General features: G+C 62.1%; 1 protein-coding gene across 3 annotated transcripts in view; it reads right to left on the reverse strand.

The window, feature by feature from the left end:
• Nucleotides 1-545: 545 nt before the first annotated feature.
• Nucleotides 546-18,661, reverse strand: part of SLC12A5 (solute carrier family 12 member 5) — a 31,400-nt gene continuing 13,284 nt past the window's right edge. For 2 of the 3 annotated variants that reach the window (XM_071447023.1, XM_071447021.1), the window contains exons 2-26: nucleotides 18,476-18,570; nucleotides 18,112-18,243; nucleotides 17,752-17,898; nucleotides 17,089-17,143; nucleotides 16,036-16,166; nucleotides 15,661-15,902; nucleotides 15,371-15,582; nucleotides 13,376-13,543; nucleotides 12,369-12,467; nucleotides 12,152-12,209; nucleotides 11,334-11,508; nucleotides 10,400-10,518; nucleotides 10,006-10,104; nucleotides 9,796-9,915; nucleotides 9,517-9,621; nucleotides 9,260-9,428; nucleotides 8,203-8,398; nucleotides 7,953-8,122; nucleotides 7,713-7,844; nucleotides 7,425-7,532; nucleotides 7,139-7,261; nucleotides 6,872-7,059; nucleotides 6,513-6,527; nucleotides 5,838-5,971; nucleotides 546-5,340 (exon numbers count right to left, since the gene is read on the reverse strand). In XM_071447023.1, coding sequence (XP_071303124.1) covers nucleotides 5,249-5,340; nucleotides 5,838-5,971; nucleotides 6,513-6,527; nucleotides 6,872-7,059; nucleotides 7,139-7,261; nucleotides 7,425-7,532; nucleotides 7,713-7,844; nucleotides 7,953-8,122; nucleotides 8,203-8,398; nucleotides 9,260-9,428; nucleotides 9,517-9,621; nucleotides 9,796-9,915; nucleotides 10,006-10,104; nucleotides 10,400-10,518; nucleotides 11,334-11,508; nucleotides 12,152-12,209; nucleotides 12,369-12,467; nucleotides 13,376-13,543; nucleotides 15,371-15,582; nucleotides 15,661-15,902; nucleotides 16,036-16,166; nucleotides 17,089-17,143; nucleotides 17,752-17,898; nucleotides 18,112-18,243; nucleotides 18,476-18,570 — 3,284 coding nt within the window. In that variant the 3' untranslated portion in view covers nucleotides 546-5,248. The remainder of the gene's footprint in view (nucleotides 5,341-5,837; nucleotides 5,972-6,512; nucleotides 6,528-6,871; nucleotides 7,060-7,138; nucleotides 7,262-7,424; nucleotides 7,533-7,712; nucleotides 7,845-7,952; nucleotides 8,123-8,202; nucleotides 8,399-9,259; nucleotides 9,429-9,516; nucleotides 9,622-9,795; nucleotides 9,916-10,005; nucleotides 10,105-10,399; nucleotides 10,519-11,333; nucleotides 11,509-12,151; nucleotides 12,210-12,368; nucleotides 12,468-13,375; nucleotides 13,544-15,370; nucleotides 15,583-15,660; nucleotides 15,903-16,035; nucleotides 16,167-17,088; nucleotides 17,144-17,751; nucleotides 17,899-18,111; nucleotides 18,244-18,475; nucleotides 18,571-18,661) is intronic. The other variant, XM_071447022.1, reaches the window with a different exon arrangement.

Raw genomic sequence — 18,661 nt, forward strand, 5'->3', positions numbered from 1 at the left:
GAGAAGCTGTCCTGGAAGCTTCACACTGGATGCTGAGCAGAATGTGTGTGGATCTCACAGGTCCTGACTCTAGCACAGCACTGGGGTGGCCTCAGGAAGATGTGGTGTGGCACAGCCAATACGAGGAGTCCAGAACCTCTCTGGTGACAGGTGGTGGGAGGGACAGGTCCAGGTCAGTGCCACAAGCCAGCGTGAGGTCAGGGCTGCAAGTCCCTGTGCCTTCAGCACTGGTGTCCCATGGCTTTGTGTTACATCACCCCACAGGCTGAGTCTGGACAGCAGTGTGTCTGTCTGCTGTCTCTCCTCCTGTTAGATCCCCTTCTTCACCTCTAATCCTGCAGCCAGATAGAGCACTTTTGGTGGGGTGACCAGAAATCTTTGTGAGGTGAAATGTGGGAACTGCATCCCTTTGGAGAGGCTGTTCCTCTCCTTGTGCTTTGCTTCCTCTGCAATCTGCACCCTGTCAGGGTTTGCTCCATGTTATTGAAATGGTGCAAAATAGCTGTGGAGACCTGGAAGCAAGTGAAAAGTCCCCGTGCAAGTAGTGAAGGGTGTAATAAAATCATTTATTGCATTTTGTGCAGACAGGAGTCTAGAAAAATGAATACAGGTAAAGCAGTAAAGCAGTAACAGGGAGCATTCAACAGCTGAGGAGCCACTCCTCCATGAACACCTGCACAGAGAACACAGGGTCTGCACCGAGGCGGCCTAATGCACAACACTGAAACACACACAGAAATTAAATGCAAGCCTATTGGGGGTTTTTTTGGTTTGCAACCTGTTTTATTTACAAGGTTTTAAACTTAATTGCATTGCTCTGCACACAGATTCTCTAAAACACAAAGCATTCTAGGTCACTACATGTCTATTGAAATATTGCACTCGAATAAAAGTCACTTGAATGGACAAAGAACATCTAGCTACAGTGATTAAAAGAGTATTGAATGAACCGACTTTGTGATAACATTCATAACAAATATATTGCACATGTAGCACAGAAAGTGTTGTAACCAGCAGATCTCAGACCTTTCGGTCTTTCTGCTAGTTTTTAGTCCTGCTACACAGAGGAGGGTCTTGACTCTTCTAGTGCAACTCTTGCCCTTGTGCAGTCTCTTGTCCTTCTCGTCCAGCCACAGACCAGCATCTGCCCAGGCTGGATGCTGCCTGTGCCTCCTGTCCCTGCTGCCCTGTGGCTTGCTGCCTGTGTTGTGTGGTGGCCACAGCAACCTGAGCTGCCCTCCACAGTGACCTGAGCTGCCCACTGCCACTCAGGGGCCAGGACTGCTTGGCCCTCTTGCAGCAGGGACTGGAGCATGTGCCACCAGCGCTGTGTGCTGGCCGAGCACTCCCTGCCAGCTGTGGCCATGCTCCAGCCCACCCTCCCGTGGGTTGTGCTGCTCAGTGCTGCTCCTGCAGCAGCCTGCCTGTAAAACAAACTGGGGGGTCAAGACCTTCCTGTCTGGAACAAAAACCGGACCGTGTCTGCGCATGTGCCAAGGAGGAACTTGCATGTGTACCAGAGGAGGACACTGTCTTCACCACGGTGGAGCAGCAGAAGGGTGCTCCATGGGGAAACTGAACACTCACAGAGGCCAAACGTGCAGGGCTGGGTTTGTAAACTAACATGCAGTGCTGTCTGCTAAAACTGGCCCTCTCCAGCCGACAGCAAGGGGACACGCTGTGGAAACCAGCTCCTGTCTTGCCACAGCCAAACTGCCTGGCAGGGGTGTGGGAGCAGCCCTGACTCTGTCCAGAGCTGTGCCCCTGCTCTTGCTGAAGGATGGGGAAGGAGAATGCCTTTTTTCAGCAGTAGTGATGGAAAGGAATGGCCTTCCTACTCGCTGGGGGAGCCGGGACCATGGCTTTGCCGTCAGGGTGGAGTGATGCTGAGGGGAATGGGATCCATTGGTGATGCTGGGGGATGAAGCAAACCTGTCAGACATGTGCCCTGGCTGCTCTCACCACTGCTCTGCAAATGTCATTCCTGGCTGCCCTGTACCTGCAGCCAATGGAGGAGCCTCTCACCTGGCACTGTGAGGGTGAGTGCTGTCTGCAGGCTCAGCAGAGGCTGTGCATAACCTGTCCCTGCCCTCTGCCCTGTGCCAGGGCAGGAGGGGACCGTGCTCGCTGCCTCAGGCCCAGCAGCACAGGGGGCAGCAGCCAAACTGCAATTAGAGGGCAACTGCAGGGAGTGAGTGGCATCTTGTGAAGAGGCAGAGCAGCTGGCAAGTGCTCGAGGCCCAACAACATGGTGCTAACACATGAGCTGTGTGGGCAGGCTGCTGTGCCTTCCCCCGCTGCTGCTGAAGTGCCTCAAATAATTTTGGGAGGCTGGAAACAGCCGGTGAGCTTGTGTGTGGTGGTAATGGGCCAGCTCCAAGGGGCAGAGCAGCTAGACACTGGCAAATGCTGGTTCCCATGGGCTGCCCTTCCCAAAACTAAAGGAACTTCACTTGCAGACCCCTACCTGCTCTTCTCACAGCTCCTGGGCTGCTGAGGCAGCAGCAGGACCAGAAAGTGCTACCCTGTGCATCTGCACCACTCGTCAGCCCTGAGCTCCTGTGCTGAAGCCAGGTCTCAGCTCAGCCTGACAGTCCCCCTGTAAATGCTGAGCTCCCCATGCCTGTGGGAGCAGCTTCCACAGCAGCATCTGTGGCACAGACCTGCAGCCACACAGGCCACCAAGCTATCCTGGCAGAAAGTCTGGCTGTGACTGGGACTGCTCCTGGAGAGAAGGGAGGCACTTCGGGAGTGATGGAAATGTAGGAGCAAGGTATGAGCAGGCACAGATGTGCAGCTGGGGCTTGGTTTTGGTCTAGGAGTGTGTCCAAGTAGTATCTTACAACAACAACAAAAAAATCCAACATCAAAAAACCCACTGCTTTCTATCCAAGCATCCCCAAATAGCTTTGGCCTGGACCTGGAGTAGAGGAGCTCTGAAAGGGAGCAGGGGCTGGAGTGGCCGGTGCAAGGGGGGTTTCCTGTTCTCAGGGAGGCAGGAGCCAAGGCTGGCAGGGGGTGGGGTGGGCAGGGAGCTGGGAGCAGTCAGGGCTGCCTGTGCCAGGCAGGAGGCAGCTGCTGCCAGGATGGACACCCGTGGGGATGCTGGAGCAGCACCCGCTCCCCCTGCCCCTGCTCAGTGCAGAGCAGCACTGGGGAGCGTCTGGAGGGGCTGAGGGAGCGAGTGCTTCAGCACAGGGGCTCAGCTCTGGCCAGGGACAAAGTGCTGCCCCAGGGCCCAGGCTGGCACAAAGCCGCCAGCGCTGCCGGGAGAGGGCAACTCTTAGCAGGCTGCACTTTGAGTGGAAGCTCAAATCTGCTGTGAAACAAGTTCAGAAAAGTCTGTGACTTCTTTTCCCTGAAAACTCTTAAGAAGCTAAATTGAGAAGAGAATAAACCTGCGACCTGGCCCTTTCCCAGGGGCTACTGGTGGCCGAGGAAGGCTGCAGCCTCCACCACCACTCTGGAGCGCTCAGTGCGACGGATGGGCTCCTGGTTTGTGCAGGAGCAGCCCGGCTCAGCTCCCCGTCCCTGCGGCCTGGTGCTAGCAGAGCCCTGCATCTCTCAGAATAGATATAGATCTCTATATATAGACTTCATCTGGTTCTATTAACATAAATATGATCACTTTAAAAATACACGTACTGTATTATGTACACTATGTACATGGGGCTGGGGCGGGCGCCAGCGGCACCCTGCTGCCCTCGCACCGCTTCCTGCGTGGTTCCTGGAACCGTTCACATTTGTTAAAAGCGCCTCAGTTTCTCTTCTGTGAGAGATGCTGGGGAGGGGGGGGCGGGGGGGGACGGCGGCGGGGGCGACCCTGCAGCTGCTGCCAAAGATAAGAGGTGTTTGATCTGCCCCGGGGAGCTCTGCGGCTGTGGCTGGTGCCGGGGCTGCCCTGGCCAGCCGGGTGAGGGAGTGCCAAGATGCCGGGGGGACAGTGGGACCCCTGCAGCCCCCCACTCACTGTGACGTCTTGCTGGTCATATCAGCAAACAGCCTTTGCATATGTTAAAAATACACACAGATCCAGACTGTCCTACAGCCCCCGGCAGCATCTGCGACTGCCTGGGGCTGCGGCCAGGGCTGGGTTAGCAGCAAAGCCCTGGGGAGCAGCAGGGAGTGCAGCGCGGCACAGGGGCGACCCAGACACATGTGCAGGTGCTGGGGCCAGCCGGACTGGCTGGTGCCGGGCCCTGAGAGCCCCAGTTTAGCGCGGCTGAGGGGGAGCAGGGTGGGGGTCCGGGACACCCCTGTGCCAGCCCAGAGCAGGCACTGGTGCCTCGGGGGTGCCCAGCTCACGCTCACATGGCAGGGCCCCTGCGCGGCTCCCGATACCGCAGCTCCACGCCGCGACTCCTGCGCAAGCACCTGCACAGCGCCGGGAAGAGAGAGCCCGGAGTCAGGCAGGGGGAACGGGGAGCACCCCCAACCACCCTAGGTCAGGGCTCCTGCTCTCACGGCCTTACTGTGCTCCAGCGCCTGAGCCCGCACAGCCGCCCCCCACCCTCTGCCTCCTCCAAACCATCGTGCTGCATCTCCACAAGCTCAGCCCGCGCTCTCCGGAGACATCGGTGCCGAGGCAGCGGCGAGCTGGGGCTGTCCGGGCCCGTGGCGGTGAGGGGCAGCGGGGGAGCAGTGCGAGGGAGGCAGCCCCGCAGGTGAGGGCCCCGGAGGCGGCCCCGGGCGCGGCCGGAGGTGGGGACGGGAGCGTCCGGCGAGCGGAGCGTGGTGCTGCGGGCCTCTCTCTCCTCGCAGGGCCCCGCAGGGAGGCGCGGGGCAGGCGGCGGACACAGGGCACAGGGCACGGGCGCGTCCAGCCGAGTCTGTGCAGGAGTAGCAGCACGGTGGGGCCAAGGTCCGTCTCGGCACCGCCGCCCTCCGGCCCGGCAGGGGCTGCAGCGGCAGTGCTGGGGCTGGCGGCGGGGCTGGCCCTGCCAGGGCGGGCGGGCGGTGGCGGCAGCGCCGAGCTCTGGTGCTCAGTCCGCGGTTCACTGTATATATTTATATATAAACAAGGACAGCAGTGCTGCGGTGTTGCAATGAGGAACAGCTGCTCTGGTGCTGGATGCTCCCGGAAGATCTGGTGCTGCAGTTCGAATGGAGAGATCAGGGGCACGGCCAAAGCCAGGAGAAGGTTATGCGCACCGGCTGCCATCCGGCCTTCCCTCCTCCCCTCGGGGAGCGCGGTGCAAAGGGGTGGCGGGGCTCTCAGTGTGCAGACAAACCTCTCTCGCGCCGTCTTTCAGGAGTAGATGGTGATGACCTCCCGGCCCCCACCACGCACCAGGAGCACTCTGTCCAGATGCTCCGTCAGCACCTCCAGGAACTCCATGTCTGCGCAGCCGTCAAGGAGGACAAACTTCACACCTGGGGAACATGGGGACAGCCCTGTGCCATCCCCGCCCAGCCCCAGCTGAGCCTGCAGCACTGACACCTCCACACCAGAGCCAGGAGCTGGCGGGGCCAGTCCCAAGCCAAGGGGCCAGGGAAGCCCACCCGTGCTGGTGCTGTGCGATGGGGATGGTGACTGAGCCAGCAGATGGCTGAGCCCCACAGACCTCTACCCGGCCCCTGTCATGTGCCACTGCACTCATGGTGTAGGTGCAGTGTCATGTGCTCCCACCACCCATCATGTGCTGGAGGAGCAGGCTGGTGCCAAGGACAGCTACTGGAGCCAGCCAGGAGCAGGAGGTGTGGAGGGGGTCCAAGCTCAGGAACTGACCTGTGCCTCTTGGCACTCACCTAAAAGACCCACAAGTTTTGGGGAAAACATGGACCCTGGTCCCCCTGACACAGAGGGGTTCTGATGAGTGGCCCCACAGGAAGGATACAGTTCTCATCCCCTTTCCGGTTACGGGGAGGCCCTGGCATGTTCAGCAGGACCAGCTTGGCATCCTGGGACTTCTTCACAATCACCTCATTGAGCCTCACAGCCGTGTGCATCCTCCTCACGTTGGACTGGTTCCTGTGGGCAACAGCACGTGTGGGCACGGGACAGGCAGGGTCAGCCTCCAGCCCACACCAGGCCCAGGGAGCCACAGGGCACACTGGCCTCCTGCCCTCGGGCAGTGCAGCACAAACTCGGGGTGCAGCAAGCTTTGCCAGGCTCTGCACTGGTGACTCTGAGCCTGCACTGGTGACCATGAGCCGCAGGGCCACACCCGGTGCCCATGGGCAGGGGCAACCACGGCTGCTCAGGGCCAGACTGCGTGGAGTGAGCAGGAGCAGGCAGCACAAGTGTCACTGTGGGTGCCTGAGCCCAGGCTTGCAGGGAGCTGCTGGCAGCATAGCAGGGCAGCTGAGGAGCGTGTGGCATGGGCAGTGCACGGTGCACGGGGCTGGCAGCCAGAGCTGCCCGGGTGAGCTGTCTGGCACTGCAGCTGTCACGGCTCACTGAGCAACCCTCCTGCACAGGGGCAACCCCCATGGCTCCCATCGTGCTGCCCCATGAGCACAACCCAGCTCCCTCCACCCCAGCCCCGGCACCCAGCCAAACCCAGACTTACAGGTTCTCCCACTCCCTGCCAGGAGCATGATGGGGTCGGAGAGAGAGAGAGAGGAAGAGAGAGAAAGAGAAAGAGAGAGAAATGTGGTGAACACCAAGTGGGGACCCCCACTCCCCACAGCACACCCAGCCTGGGCACCCCATCCCTTGCCAGCACAGTTCTACACAGGGACCCCTCCCCACCTGCCCCCAGCCCCTCTGCAAGGGCACACTCAGCACCCAGGCTGCCTGACCACTCCTCAGGGCAAGGATCAAGCTGGTGCTGCCGAGGCCCTGCCTGCACCTCCTGGCTGGGGCAGGCAGGGACAGCCAGGATCACAGGGCATGGGTGGGACAAGGTGGCAGCATGGGGGGCCGTACGGCTTCATGCTGAAGAAGTCTTTGATGCCCTCAGGGCTGACAGGGCTCTTGCTCTTGTTCTTCTCAGCAACAGACTTCTCCTTGGTCCAGGTGAGATGCACCTTCTCAGGGGCTGCCTCCACCTCATCACCAGGAGACTGAGAGCTGCTGGAGAAGGTGGTGGCGTTCTTGTCGTGGATTAGTTGGACCTGCAGAGGGAAGAGGGGAATGCTGGGCAGGGCCTGGGGCTAGCTACCTGCCTGACCGTGCCTTGGTACAGCCCCTCACCTCCTCCTCTGGCTTCTCCTCGCCATCAGCAGCCTGCTCCTCGGGGACGTTCAGGCGCAGGCGGGTGTTGGCTGGGTTCTTGCGCCGGATGGAGCCACGGGACTCATCCGTGATGCTCTGGATCTGTGTGGGAGGGATCAGCCAAGGGAGTTGGGCACAAGAGGATTGGCTGGGCAGAGCCAGCCTGAAGCCCATCAGGATGAGCACACAGAGATGCAGGGCAGCTAGGTTCACATCAGAGCCACCACAGGGGTGAGAGCCCACCCAGCCTGTCCTGCAGCCTCACCTCCCGCTCCCGCTCATTCTTGGTGAGGTGCATTTGTTTGAGGATCTGGGAACGCTGCTCCATCACCAGTGTCTTCTCATAGGTGTAGGCAGAGATGTCACTCTCATGCTGTGGGGAGAACAGAAGAAATTTGGGGCAGGGTTAGCTGTACTACCTGCTCCCAGCAAGGCCCAGCATGTCCCCGTGGTGCTGTGTCCCCCCATGGTGCCGTGTGCCTCATGTCAGGCTCTGTCTGGCTCCCATGCACAGCATCCCTGACTGCAGCACATGCCCCGTCCCAGCACTCACCATCTCCACCACCTCCACCTCTGCGGTGATGCGCAGGTGGTACAGGAACGTGGTCAGGTCCTTCTTCATCTGGATGCTGTTGTCATCCATCTGTGCCACCGTGAAGATGCGCATCTTGCACTTACGCCACACCTGCGAGGGATGGGGGAGGCTTGGGCACAGCTCGACAGGGACAGCCCCAGCCCCAGCCCCAGCCCCAGCCCCACACTGCAGGGCCCAGCACTGCGGGGCCCAGTCTACCTTGTGCTGCCGCAGGAGGAAGGGCAGCAGCATCAGCATCCCCCCATCATGGACAATCCACCAGACGTCGATGTGGCCCTCCGAGAACCGCTCCTGGTTGCCCGGAAACATGGCAACATTCTTGGCCACCAGCAAGGCCAGATGCCCAGCTGTGGTCTCTCGCACCAGCTCTGGGAGGGGAAGGGCCACGTCAGCCAGGGCAGCTTGCAGCCCCCCAGGCCCGGCAGTGCCCACCCTCCACGGTGCCTACCAATGAAGTTCCTCCAGGTCTGGTGATCCTCCTTCTGGCGCCAGCTGCGGGGCCAGCCCACCAGCACTGTGTTGTGCTGCAGCCCCCCCAGCCCGCTGGACTGGATGAGGTGGGACATGCCATCCCGCAGGTTAGAGGAGATCACCACCTGACAAAAGCCCTTCACCTTCTCTGCTTCCATCAGGCGCCGGATGGACTGCAAGGGAGAAGGAAGTCAGAGATCCCAGGGTCTCAGGGATAGGCATGGATTATGGGCATAGCAGCTGCCAGGCCCAGCAGTGGCCCAACCCAGGCCAGATGAGGTAGAGGGTGCAGGATGTGGGGTACAGGGTATAAAATGGGGGTGCAGAGTATGGGGTACAGGGCTGTGAGGTGCAGGGTGCAGGCTGTGGGGTGCAGATCCTCACAGGGTGCCTGGGTCTCTGTGCCCCATGGCAGGCCAGTGGCTCCGAGCCAGGGGGGTGATACCTAGCAGAGCAGAGAGCTGGCACACAGCTCTGCACCGTGCAGAGTGGAGGGTGTCCTTGTGCCAGGGCTCTGACAGGTGGCAGAGCAGCAATTAAGAGTTATTTACTCAGAGAAATTATAACATGTCTGCATGGGAGAGAAACTGTTTGCTTCCAAGGGCTTAATCTCATTAATGTGCCGCCCCGCAGGTGCAGGGCCTGGGGAGTGCTCTCACTCTGGCGGGGAAAGGCTCATCTCCCACCTTGCCTGGCACCAGGGCCACAGAGACTGTGTCAAGGGTTGAGGCTGAGGAGTCTGCTCAGCCCGGGAGCACAGCAGCTGTGCCAAGTCCTGCAGCAGCTGGCCAAGACTGGGACCAGTGCTTGGCTGGTGCCAGCATCTCTGGCGTCTTGGAGGGGAAGAGGAGTCCAGAGGTCCCTGTGGTACTGTGAGCACCAGTGAAGCATGGAGTCCTCAGGCTCTGCCTGATGCCACTGAGAGCTCTCCGGGCCATCCCGGGGCCACCAGTCCTGGCCATGGGGCAGAGACAACCCTGGGCACGTGGGGACCTAATGCTGGCACAGCCTGTCCCAGTGCAGGCAGCTCTCACCTCCTCTGCCCTCTGTGCCTGAGGATGGTTGTCCAGGAAGGTCCCTTCTAACACCGAGGCCACGATAGTGAGGCCCTTCCCAGCCTTGAGCTGCGAGGTGAAGGACAGGAGCTGCGGGTGCACCACGTTCTGCTCCTGATCCCCACGGACCAGGACCAGCAGCTGCGGCCTGGAAGGAAGGTCCTGCAGTCAGTGCCTGCACCCAGCTTGTCCCCGCCCTGGAACCCTGAGATCCCCATCTCCCTGCCCAGCCTCACCTCCAGTTTTTGGTGTGTGGGGGCCCTTCCTCCAGCCGCAGCAGGGCATAGCGGGCTGCACTCAGGGACAGGCCCCGGATCCCGTCACCCCACTCCTTCTCCGCCCTGCAGGAACCAGCAGCACATAAGGGATGCCCATGGCTCTGGCCACAGAGCACCACACTGGCACCCTGGAGCATCCAGGTGGGACAAGCAGCCCAGGGGAGCCCAGCAACCACAATGAGAGGGCACGTGGCCACGGGGAGCTGGACAGGAGCTGCACGCCGTGGCCTCCCTTACCCGCGGTACTCGATGTATTTGTAGATGAGGCCGGCGATCAGCATGGCCACCAGCGCGTAGTACCAGGAGCAGATGAACATCAGCGCCAGGCAGAGGCTCATGCCCAGGAAGGACAGGGTCCTGCAGAGGGCACAGAGCTATCAGCCTGCCCTGAGCCCCCCGCTGGGGTGTCCTGGGTGTCCCTGGGCTGCCCCATCCCGCCCGGCTCACCAGTGGTAGTAGCGGAAGCGGGGCCGCCAGTTGGGTGTCCGCAGCAGCGTCTGCACCGCACACGCCAGGTTCACAAACATGTAGCACATGAGGAAGAACCTGCGGGAGAGAGCAGGGGGCTGAGTGGTGCAGTGTGAGCGACTGAAGCCTCCACACCTCCTGGCCCCGGGGCGGCCAATGCTGGAGCACACCCTGCGGATGGACAGAGAAGCAGTGCCATGGACAAACCGAGCCTCAATGCTGGCCAAGGTGTGAGCCCAGAGTTCCTGCAGGGCCCGCCTCTTCCCAGGCAGGGGCCAGGGCAGCAGGTCCGTTCCCCCCTCCCCCCGAGGAGCAGAGACCCACACACGCCACCCGCTGTTGTGAAGGGGCGGATCGACAGCACGCTGCCTACATGGAGAGGATGGGAGCCACCTCGTCCAGGGAGGCGATCAGGATCCCGATTTCGCAGATGCAGGCTGTGAGCAGCAGGGCCCACGTCGGCTCCCCGTTGGCTTTGCCATGGCCAAAGACCTGGAAATGGGGGGAGAGGGGCGTGTCAGGCTCTGCGGTGCCCTGTAGCCCTGGCCAAGGGCACTCAGTGCAGTCCGATGAGACTGGACCCTCCCATACACCCAGCCCTGGCAGGAGCAGGGACTGGGAACACTGGGTGCCGTGAGCTGGCACATGTCCCATTGGAGTCTGCCAGGAAAGCATTCCCAGCGCTGGCTCCTGCTGACAGAACAGTCCCGTTCCCGGCAGATCCCGTGGCTCTCCCCACACCCAGCACAGCAGCCCCTGTACCGCACCAGGGACGAGCCCCTGCTCACAGCCTGGCCACAGCAGCACAGAGCCGGGCACCCGTGCTTGGGACGGACACACAGCCGGGGGACAGTGGCCCCTCCTGCGGCTGCGGGGGGAGCGGGGAGGGGCCCGGGGGCGCGTGTCCGGACGCATTAAAGGGTGCGGGCGGTGCGAGCGAGAGCTCGGGCTGGGGCTGGCAAGGAGAAGGAGGGAGGATAAAATTAGCCCGCTCTTCCCTGGGGGGAGCTGTCGGGTTGGATTTGGAGAGATGAGGTTGTGGGAACGCGTCTTCAGAGAGCAGATAAAATATGAAGCGGCACGGCGGCGGGGGGGAGGGAATTCTGACCTTTCCCGACACTCTCCTCCCACCGATACCGCAGCCAGACCACCACGGCCGCCCACCGCCGTGCGGGATGAGGGCAGGGATGTGGGGCTGCTCCGGCAGCGACGGCGCCGGGAGGAGGCAGGGTGGGGTCCCAGGGCCTCTCTCTGCAGCCACAGTGGGCGCTCAGGGTGGGGAAACACCGGACTCGGGCGTCACCTACCCTGAGGAAGGGAACGATCCCATCCCTGGAGATGGCTTGCAGGAGGCGGGGAGCTCCGGTGAGACTCTGCAACCCAGCCCCGCAGGTGGAGAAGAACGAGCCAATGACAATGACCCACGGGGACGGCCACGCCAGGGTGCCAACCACCAGGTTCCCGTTGACAGCCTCACCAAACCTGCGGGGCATCAGCATCACCTGCAGCTCCATCCCATGACCGAGCACCAGCATCACAGGGGCACAACCCAGCCTCCCCCAATAGCACCACTCTGGGGGGATGTGACACAGCTGGGTTGTTGACTCAAGGGTGAGCAGTGGAGCAGGCTCAGAGGTTGCCAGGGGTCTGTCCTCATCCCTGTACCCATTATCATGGCAAAGGACAAGGGCAGGTGTGGGACAGGACTGCTCATCTCTGTGCCGGGGGGGCAATGATGATGCATGCAGTTGGATCCTGTTTGTGTTGGTGCTGGCGACCCAGAAGTGTCACCTGCCACGTGCGGTGAGCAGGGCTGCCCCAGATAAGCAGGAGCACAGGCAGCCCTGCCTGTTGACAAACAAGTGGCTGCCTGCAGCCCTGGAGGGGGAGGAATGCAGCAAACATGGATGGTTGGGCTGCACACAAGCCCCCAGTGCCGGTTACAAGCTCCAGCCCCCCTGCCTGGTTACACCCACGAGCCCCCCAATGCTCCCATGTCTGCCCAGTGTGTCATGGTTGCAGCCTTCCCCACACCTCTGCCTGCCCCTGGGGCTGCCCCTGCCCCAGCCTGTTCCGGGGGGCTGCCAGACTCTCTCCATGCCCCCCATGGCCTTGGGACACTCACTTGTCACGCAGGACGACCCCCTCGATGCATGCTCCAAAGAGGACAACAGAGCTGATATCTGCCAGGTAGTCAAGGAGAGCCAGGAGGATGCAGAGTCCTGCCTGCCCAGCCAGTGGGTGCTGGGACAGGGCCAGTGAAGCACCCGAGCTGATCTGCCCTGCAGAGCCCACCCACCCCCAGCCCCACAGCCCAGGCTCAGGCTAGCCCTGAAGGATACAGACTGCAGAGGTGGTGGCAATGGCCAGGATGGTGCCCGTGGGGATGGACTTCTGGGCATCCCGCAGGTCTCCAGAGCGGTTGGAGCCAGCCATGATGCCTGGGGAAAGAGGGGATGGTGTCAGGGGGAGCAGAGCTACAGCCCATACCCGTCCCTCATGCCAGGCACCGTGTGAGCCCTGGGCACAGCAGGGCACGGCTCGGTGTGGGCCAGCATGGGAAGCAGCCATGATGGACGGGGGAGAAGGCGCTGCTGCGGCTTGGGGTACCCAGCCTGCTCTTCTCACCCCCCTCCAACACTTCCCCCCCTACCCCAAACCGCAGCCTGAGGCCACTCAAGGATTAGGCTCAAAAGCTCTCAAGTGCTTTGTCTCATTAGCCCTTAATTAGCTCAAGCAGGGACGGTGACTGCCGCAGGGGCAGGGACAGGGTCCAGCCCCGACGTTGCTCGGGGAGGGCAGGAGGTCACGCAGGGACACGGCTGCACAGGCGGGATCAAGCCAGCCCGGGGGATGACCCGTGCAGCCGGGGCAGGAGCCCAGAGCCGCGGCACCGGGGGACCGGCTGGTGAACGGCGGCGGGAGGGCCGGCACCGGAGGCCGAGCGGCTGCCGGGGACCCCGCAGCCCCGGACCCTCCAGCGCTCGCCATGCCCGGGGCAAGCCGGGGGCTCCCTCCCGCCTTGGCCCCGCGGAGCTGCAGGGGAGCCCCCGAGGCTGCGCCCGCTCGGTTCCGCAGCGGGGCCGGGCCGGGGGGGCTCCTCTGCCCCCGGAGAGCTAAAAATACCGGAGCGGCGGGACGTCAGCGCGCACCGGGCGGCACCGTCAGATCTGGAGCGCGGGCGGCTGCGGGGGAGGCGATGGCGACCGGCCGCCCCCGCGCCGCCGCTGTCACCGCCGCTGTCACCGCCGCACGCACCCCCGGGTGCGGGGGTGGCACACGTGGGGGAGCGCGCCCGGCCACACGTGCTGTGCCCGCGGCACGGAGCGGGGCCCGCGGCGGCTCCCACCTGTCACCGAGGGGAAGTAGATGCCGACGAGCAGGGTGAAGTAGGACGTCATGTCGCTGAAGACGTAGGGCTGGTCCATGTCCACTGGGGTGTCGGGGGAGCTCACCGAGGGCAGCCCCCGCTTCTCCACGATCACGCCCTTGGTCAGGTATGAGCTCCAGAGGTTCTCTGTGAGGAGGGAGGAGGCCGGGCAGCGCCTCTGGCAGGAGGTGCCCACAAGCCCCCACACCCAGCACAGCATCCCCACCCCGCAGGAATGGAACTGGGGGGTGTGTGGTTCTCCCAGCCCTTCCCCGGCCCCACTGAGCAGCCAGCTCAGCACACACGGGGCCACGAGCATGCAGAGGGTGAGGATGGCAGCACAGGTGGGCAACCAGAGCAGGTTCATAATGCTGTTGGCAGCGTCCCCACAAGATACTGGAGCAGCTGACATGGGATTGCAGTAGCAAATAATTAAGAGGGTAATATAATTAATGCTGATCAACACAGGTTTAAGGGAAGTGGATCGTGTCAAAGTAACTTGATAATGTTTTTGATGGGATTATGAGTGCGGGGCTGATGTAACAGGCTTAGTGTCCCTCCGTGTGCTGCTTTGGCTGCAGATCATGGGGAGAAACTGGAGCAGTGGAGAGCAGCCAGCACCGGGCAGGGTGGGCAGAGGCAACTGCCCTTGGCATGTCACTGCTGGGGGGGCAGAGAGGAGCAGCCAGCCCTCAGCCCCCAGCACTGAGCCCCCTTCATGGCTGCTCACAGGTGACAGATGGGGCTGGCAGCCCCTATTGGCCTCACCTGTCTCATCCTCCCTGAAACGTGTTTCTCCCCACCCCTCACCTAGGGCACAGCAAGCCCCAGTCACCTCTGCCAGGGTCAAACTGTGCCACCTGTCTTAAGATGCTGCTGGGCCGGTCACCTTTGTCACCAGCCACCCCAGAGTGGGGTCCTGGCTCTGTCCCACTGCCCCCAGTGCAGGAGGGTTTGCTGCCCTGAGAGAGACCGGGGCAGTGGGGGTCTGCACCCCCTCCCCAGCAGCACCACTGCCAACAGGAGCAGGTTCCACCCAGCAGCCAGGAACTCCTTATCTGACCCAAAGGACCTCAGAGTGCAACATCACTGGGAGGCTCCCAAACACCCTGTGACTGCGCTCCACTAATCACCATCACAGCTGCAGCCCTGAGCACCACGTGCTCAGCTAAGTCTGACCTCCCGTGCCCGTGTCCACGCAGACACCAGGGCAGGATGGCTGGGGCAGCCCTGCAGCCATCAGGAATGACTGATCCTGCTTGTGGCTCTGCTGCTTTCCTGAGTCCCAACAACCACTCCAGCATGGGGGTCTGCAGACACCGTCTGAATGTGGCACAGAGCATCAGCCTCTGCCACCCACTGCTGAGCCTGAGCACCTAGCAGATACACCAGCATCTCCAGAAAAACAGGTCAGAAGTGCTCCTCCCAGCAAATTCACACATCCTTCTGTGGTCCTGGCCATTCTCCCAGCAGGGCTGTAGCCACAGTAGCTAAGTGGCCCCAAGGGGTGATCACTTCTCTCAAAACCTCAAATCGATACCAGCCTTTCCAAAGGCCAAGAGGAAGCAGAGGGAGGATTTATTCCTCCCCAGCCTTTGGGCCTCATTCTGAGCCACCCCACTGGCTGACACAGACTGCATGCAGGTGGCTGCAGTGCCCTGCTCTGTCACCCAGTGCAGGAGTGTCCCACTGCCCAGCACAGCATGAGCACAGCTCCCTGTGCTTCAGGAGCAGAGCAGCCCCCAGCAGGGATCTCCCACATGCTCTCTCACCTGGACCCAGCGCTGTTTGCCCCCACAACACCTGGAATGGCTGAGGAGCCATGCTCAGGATGGTCTCCCACAGCACACCTCCACCAGCCCTGTTGTCAGAGCGGCCCAGCAGGCACAGCCACTGCCTCACCACAGCTCCCTTCCTTCTCCATGCTGCCATTCCCATGCCCATGTTCCCATGCCTCTGTTGGCGTGTGCTCACCTTGGATGAGGCCGCTGGCAGCACCAGGGATGCCCTCGATCTCAGTGACATTGTTCATGGTGAAGTACTCATCACAGGTCGCATTGAGGAAACGGGAGGTGCAGAAAAGCTCCCAGAGCTTGGAGCCAACTGTCTCATTCCCCTCCACCACCATCTTGGTGCAGAGGTCGAAGCCGTGGCGTGAGAGGGTCCTGTTGCCCAGGAGGCAGATCCTGGGGGCACACAGGCACTCAGCACTCAGCATTTGCATGCCCCAGCCCTGCTGCATCCCTGCAGGGCCTTGTACTCACGGGAAGCTTGGTGGGTCAAAGGCAGATTTGATGACTCCAGCATAGATGGCAAGGATGGAGAGGATGACACAGCCCAGGAAGACCAGGGCAAATTTGTTGACATACTTGACACCCACGAACACCACGGTGGCCATGCAGGTCAGCACACAGGTGCCATACACACGCATGTTGTTGAGCATTGCAGCTGCCTCCCCACTGGCATCCTCTGCCTTGAAGATGGCCATGGCTGGGAAGATGTAGGCCTGGGAAAGAGTCATGGCATCACCACCTGGCTAACAGCCTGCAGAGGGGCCCCAGGAGAAAGGTCCTTCAGGCCCCCTGCCCTGCCAGGAGCTGAGCCCATGGCACTGCACAAGGCAAGGACCAGGTACCTACCAGCAGGATTTCGATGGTGCCCAGGATGTACATGGCACCGGCAAAGGTGGTGCCCAGGTAGAAGCAGAGCCCCACAGCCCCACCAAACTCGGGTCCCAGCGAGCGTGAGATCATGTAGTAAGAACCACCCGCTGTCAGAGAGAGAAAAAGTGGGTCCCAGCCAGACCCCAGTGACACCCTCAGCCCTGCCAGGTATCCCAGAGGGCAGACTGGAGCCAGGATAGCCACAGGCCCTGCTCCAGCACTGAGCAAGATGCAGAGCAGCAGGAGTGACCACACGGGCAGAGTCATTCCCCAGCAGCCAGGTGCAATGGCCAGTGGCACAGGTGTTCCCTGGACACCAGACACGAGCTGGAGCCCCAGGGACCTGGACCATACCCTGCTCCATCCTCCCAGAGGAGCCCTCAGAGCCGGGCTGCCAGGATCGATGGTCCCGCTGCGGCAGCAGGATGATAAATAGCTTTAATTACACCCCGCGCTGGGCTGTCAGCGCTGTGCCCAGCCTGGCGCAGCTCACGGCTCCCCAGGGCTCTGCAGGGCTGGCATGTTCTGGGGGAGGCAGCCGGGGCACCCACCGGCCACAGCCCACGGTGCCTCCTGCGGGGCAGAGCCCACACACAGCAGTGTCCCGGCGGTGGCAGAGCCCATCCCATCCCATCCCATCCCATCCCATCCCATCCCATCCCATCCCATCCCATCCCATCCCATCCCATCTCCCAGCCCTGGCTCTCAGCACGCCCTGCTCCCATCCTCCTGCCGTGTGTCTCCCGGCTCCCCGCGGCCTCGCCAGTCTGGCGGAGGGAGGAGCCGCGGCTGGCGGCTCTCGCTGCCATCTGCACCTCGCGGCTTTGGGGACGGGTGGCGGCTCCAGCTCTGCGCTCCCCCGGGCCCTGGGGATCCCGCGCGGGCTGGTGGCAGAAGGCTGGGGAGCGGCTGGCAGCCCCGGGGGATGCTCTCTGGGAAAAGCCCCGGCAGGCACCCCACCCTGCTGCCCGCACCCCGCCCAGCTGCCCGCACCCCGCCCAGCTGCCCGCACACCGGGCTTGGCTGTACCTGGCACCACACCGTTGGTGGCGATCGCGCTCATGGAAATGGCCGTCAGCATTGTCTGCGAGAAGAAACACAGGGTGTTCAGGAGCAGGGGGACAGGGGAGAGAAGGGAGAGCTGGGGCCACGCTAGGACATGGGGCCTCTTGGGGCCACGCTGAGATGTGCCACAGGGCAGGGATGCCCAGGGAGGATGAATGGATAGATGTGTGTGTGGATGGGCAGGCAGAATGTTGGCTGGCAGCACAGCTGACACAGCTGAGCCCTTGGAGGGGCTGGCAGCGCTGGGGTGGCTCAGGACACTGGACAAGGCCAGCCCTCCCAGCCTCTGCCCTGGGGTGACTGTCCTGGCGAGGTGGCTTTCTGCATGGTACCAGAGCAGGGGACCCCCAGCACATCCCCCCACATAGCAGCTATGATCTGGGTCACCATTTAAGCACCATTCCACTGCTGATTCCTCTGGGAAGCTGAAGACTTCTCCTTGTTCTAAGTGGGGCAGGAGCTAGGGCAGGGGCAGAAGCTGGGGCAGGAGCAGAGCTGGGGCAGGGCATGGTAGTGCATGGCACTGGCACTGGCAGCCAGTGCACCTCTCCATGGTCCAGCCAGCCAGACTGGTGACCCCAGGCCATGGGCAAGGCTAGTGAAGGCTTATATGGCTCCAAAACTCACACAGGAGCAGCAGAGGAAGACCATGCAGAATGACTCCATGATGCCAGCGATCCCCACCACCCAGGTGAGACGCAGGAAGAGGATGACTCCAAAGATGTTCTGAAGGCAGGGCAGGTAGACACCCATGAAGGTGCCCATCCGTGGGGCCTGTTGAGGGAACAGCAGTTACCAGGGCTCAGGGGCCTGGCTGGCAGAGGAGCAAGAGATCCCACTCTTCCCACAAAGCAGCCAGGAACCCAGGGTAAAACCACCCCTGGTTGAGGCCAAGGGGTCTCCTATTCCCAGGGCAGTCTGTGGCCTGGCACTACACAGGCAAGGGCTGCAGAGGGAGGGAAGGTTACCTCCCCCCTAAGTCCTCACCTGCACTGGCTTCTTCTTGCCTCCATCATTGTTCTCAGCCTCCTCATGCTCCCGGCTGCCCTGTGGCAGGTTGGTGTAATTGGCCAGTCCACTCAGCAGGGACGAGACCATAGGGCTGGTGTCCATCTCCTCCTGTGGAGAGCAGATCCCAAGTTGTGAGGACAGTCCCCTGGGACCCCAGCCACCCCCAGGAGACCTCACCAGATGGTGCCCCACTGCCTGCCCCTCCAGGAATGGCTTTGGCAGTGCAGCAACCCTGGCCTGGGGCTCTGGCATGTCCCAGTGCCCAGGGTGCAGGCTGGGTGCTGTGGGACAGCTGCTTAGCTCAGCTCCCTCCCCGTGCCCCACTGCCTGCATGCCCTACCTCGAAGAGGGCCATGTTCTTGCCATCATACTCCTTGCCCTTCTCCAGGTCCGTGCTGTTAATGAAGGGGCTGCTCTCCTTGGGATTGCCATCGCCTGCAGAAACACCACTGAGTCAGTCAGGCAGCCCCTGCCCCACCCACAGCTGCAGAACATCCACCCCACAGGGTCACTGCTGTGAGGGGTC

Source organism: Agelaius tricolor, unplaced genomic scaffold, assembly GCF_023055355.1.
Source record: "Agelaius tricolor isolate 1412-34295 unplaced genomic scaffold, bAgeTri1.0.p SCAF_23, whole genome shotgun sequence".
Taxonomy (NCBI): Eukaryota; Metazoa; Chordata; class Aves; order Passeriformes; family Icteridae; genus Agelaius; species Agelaius tricolor.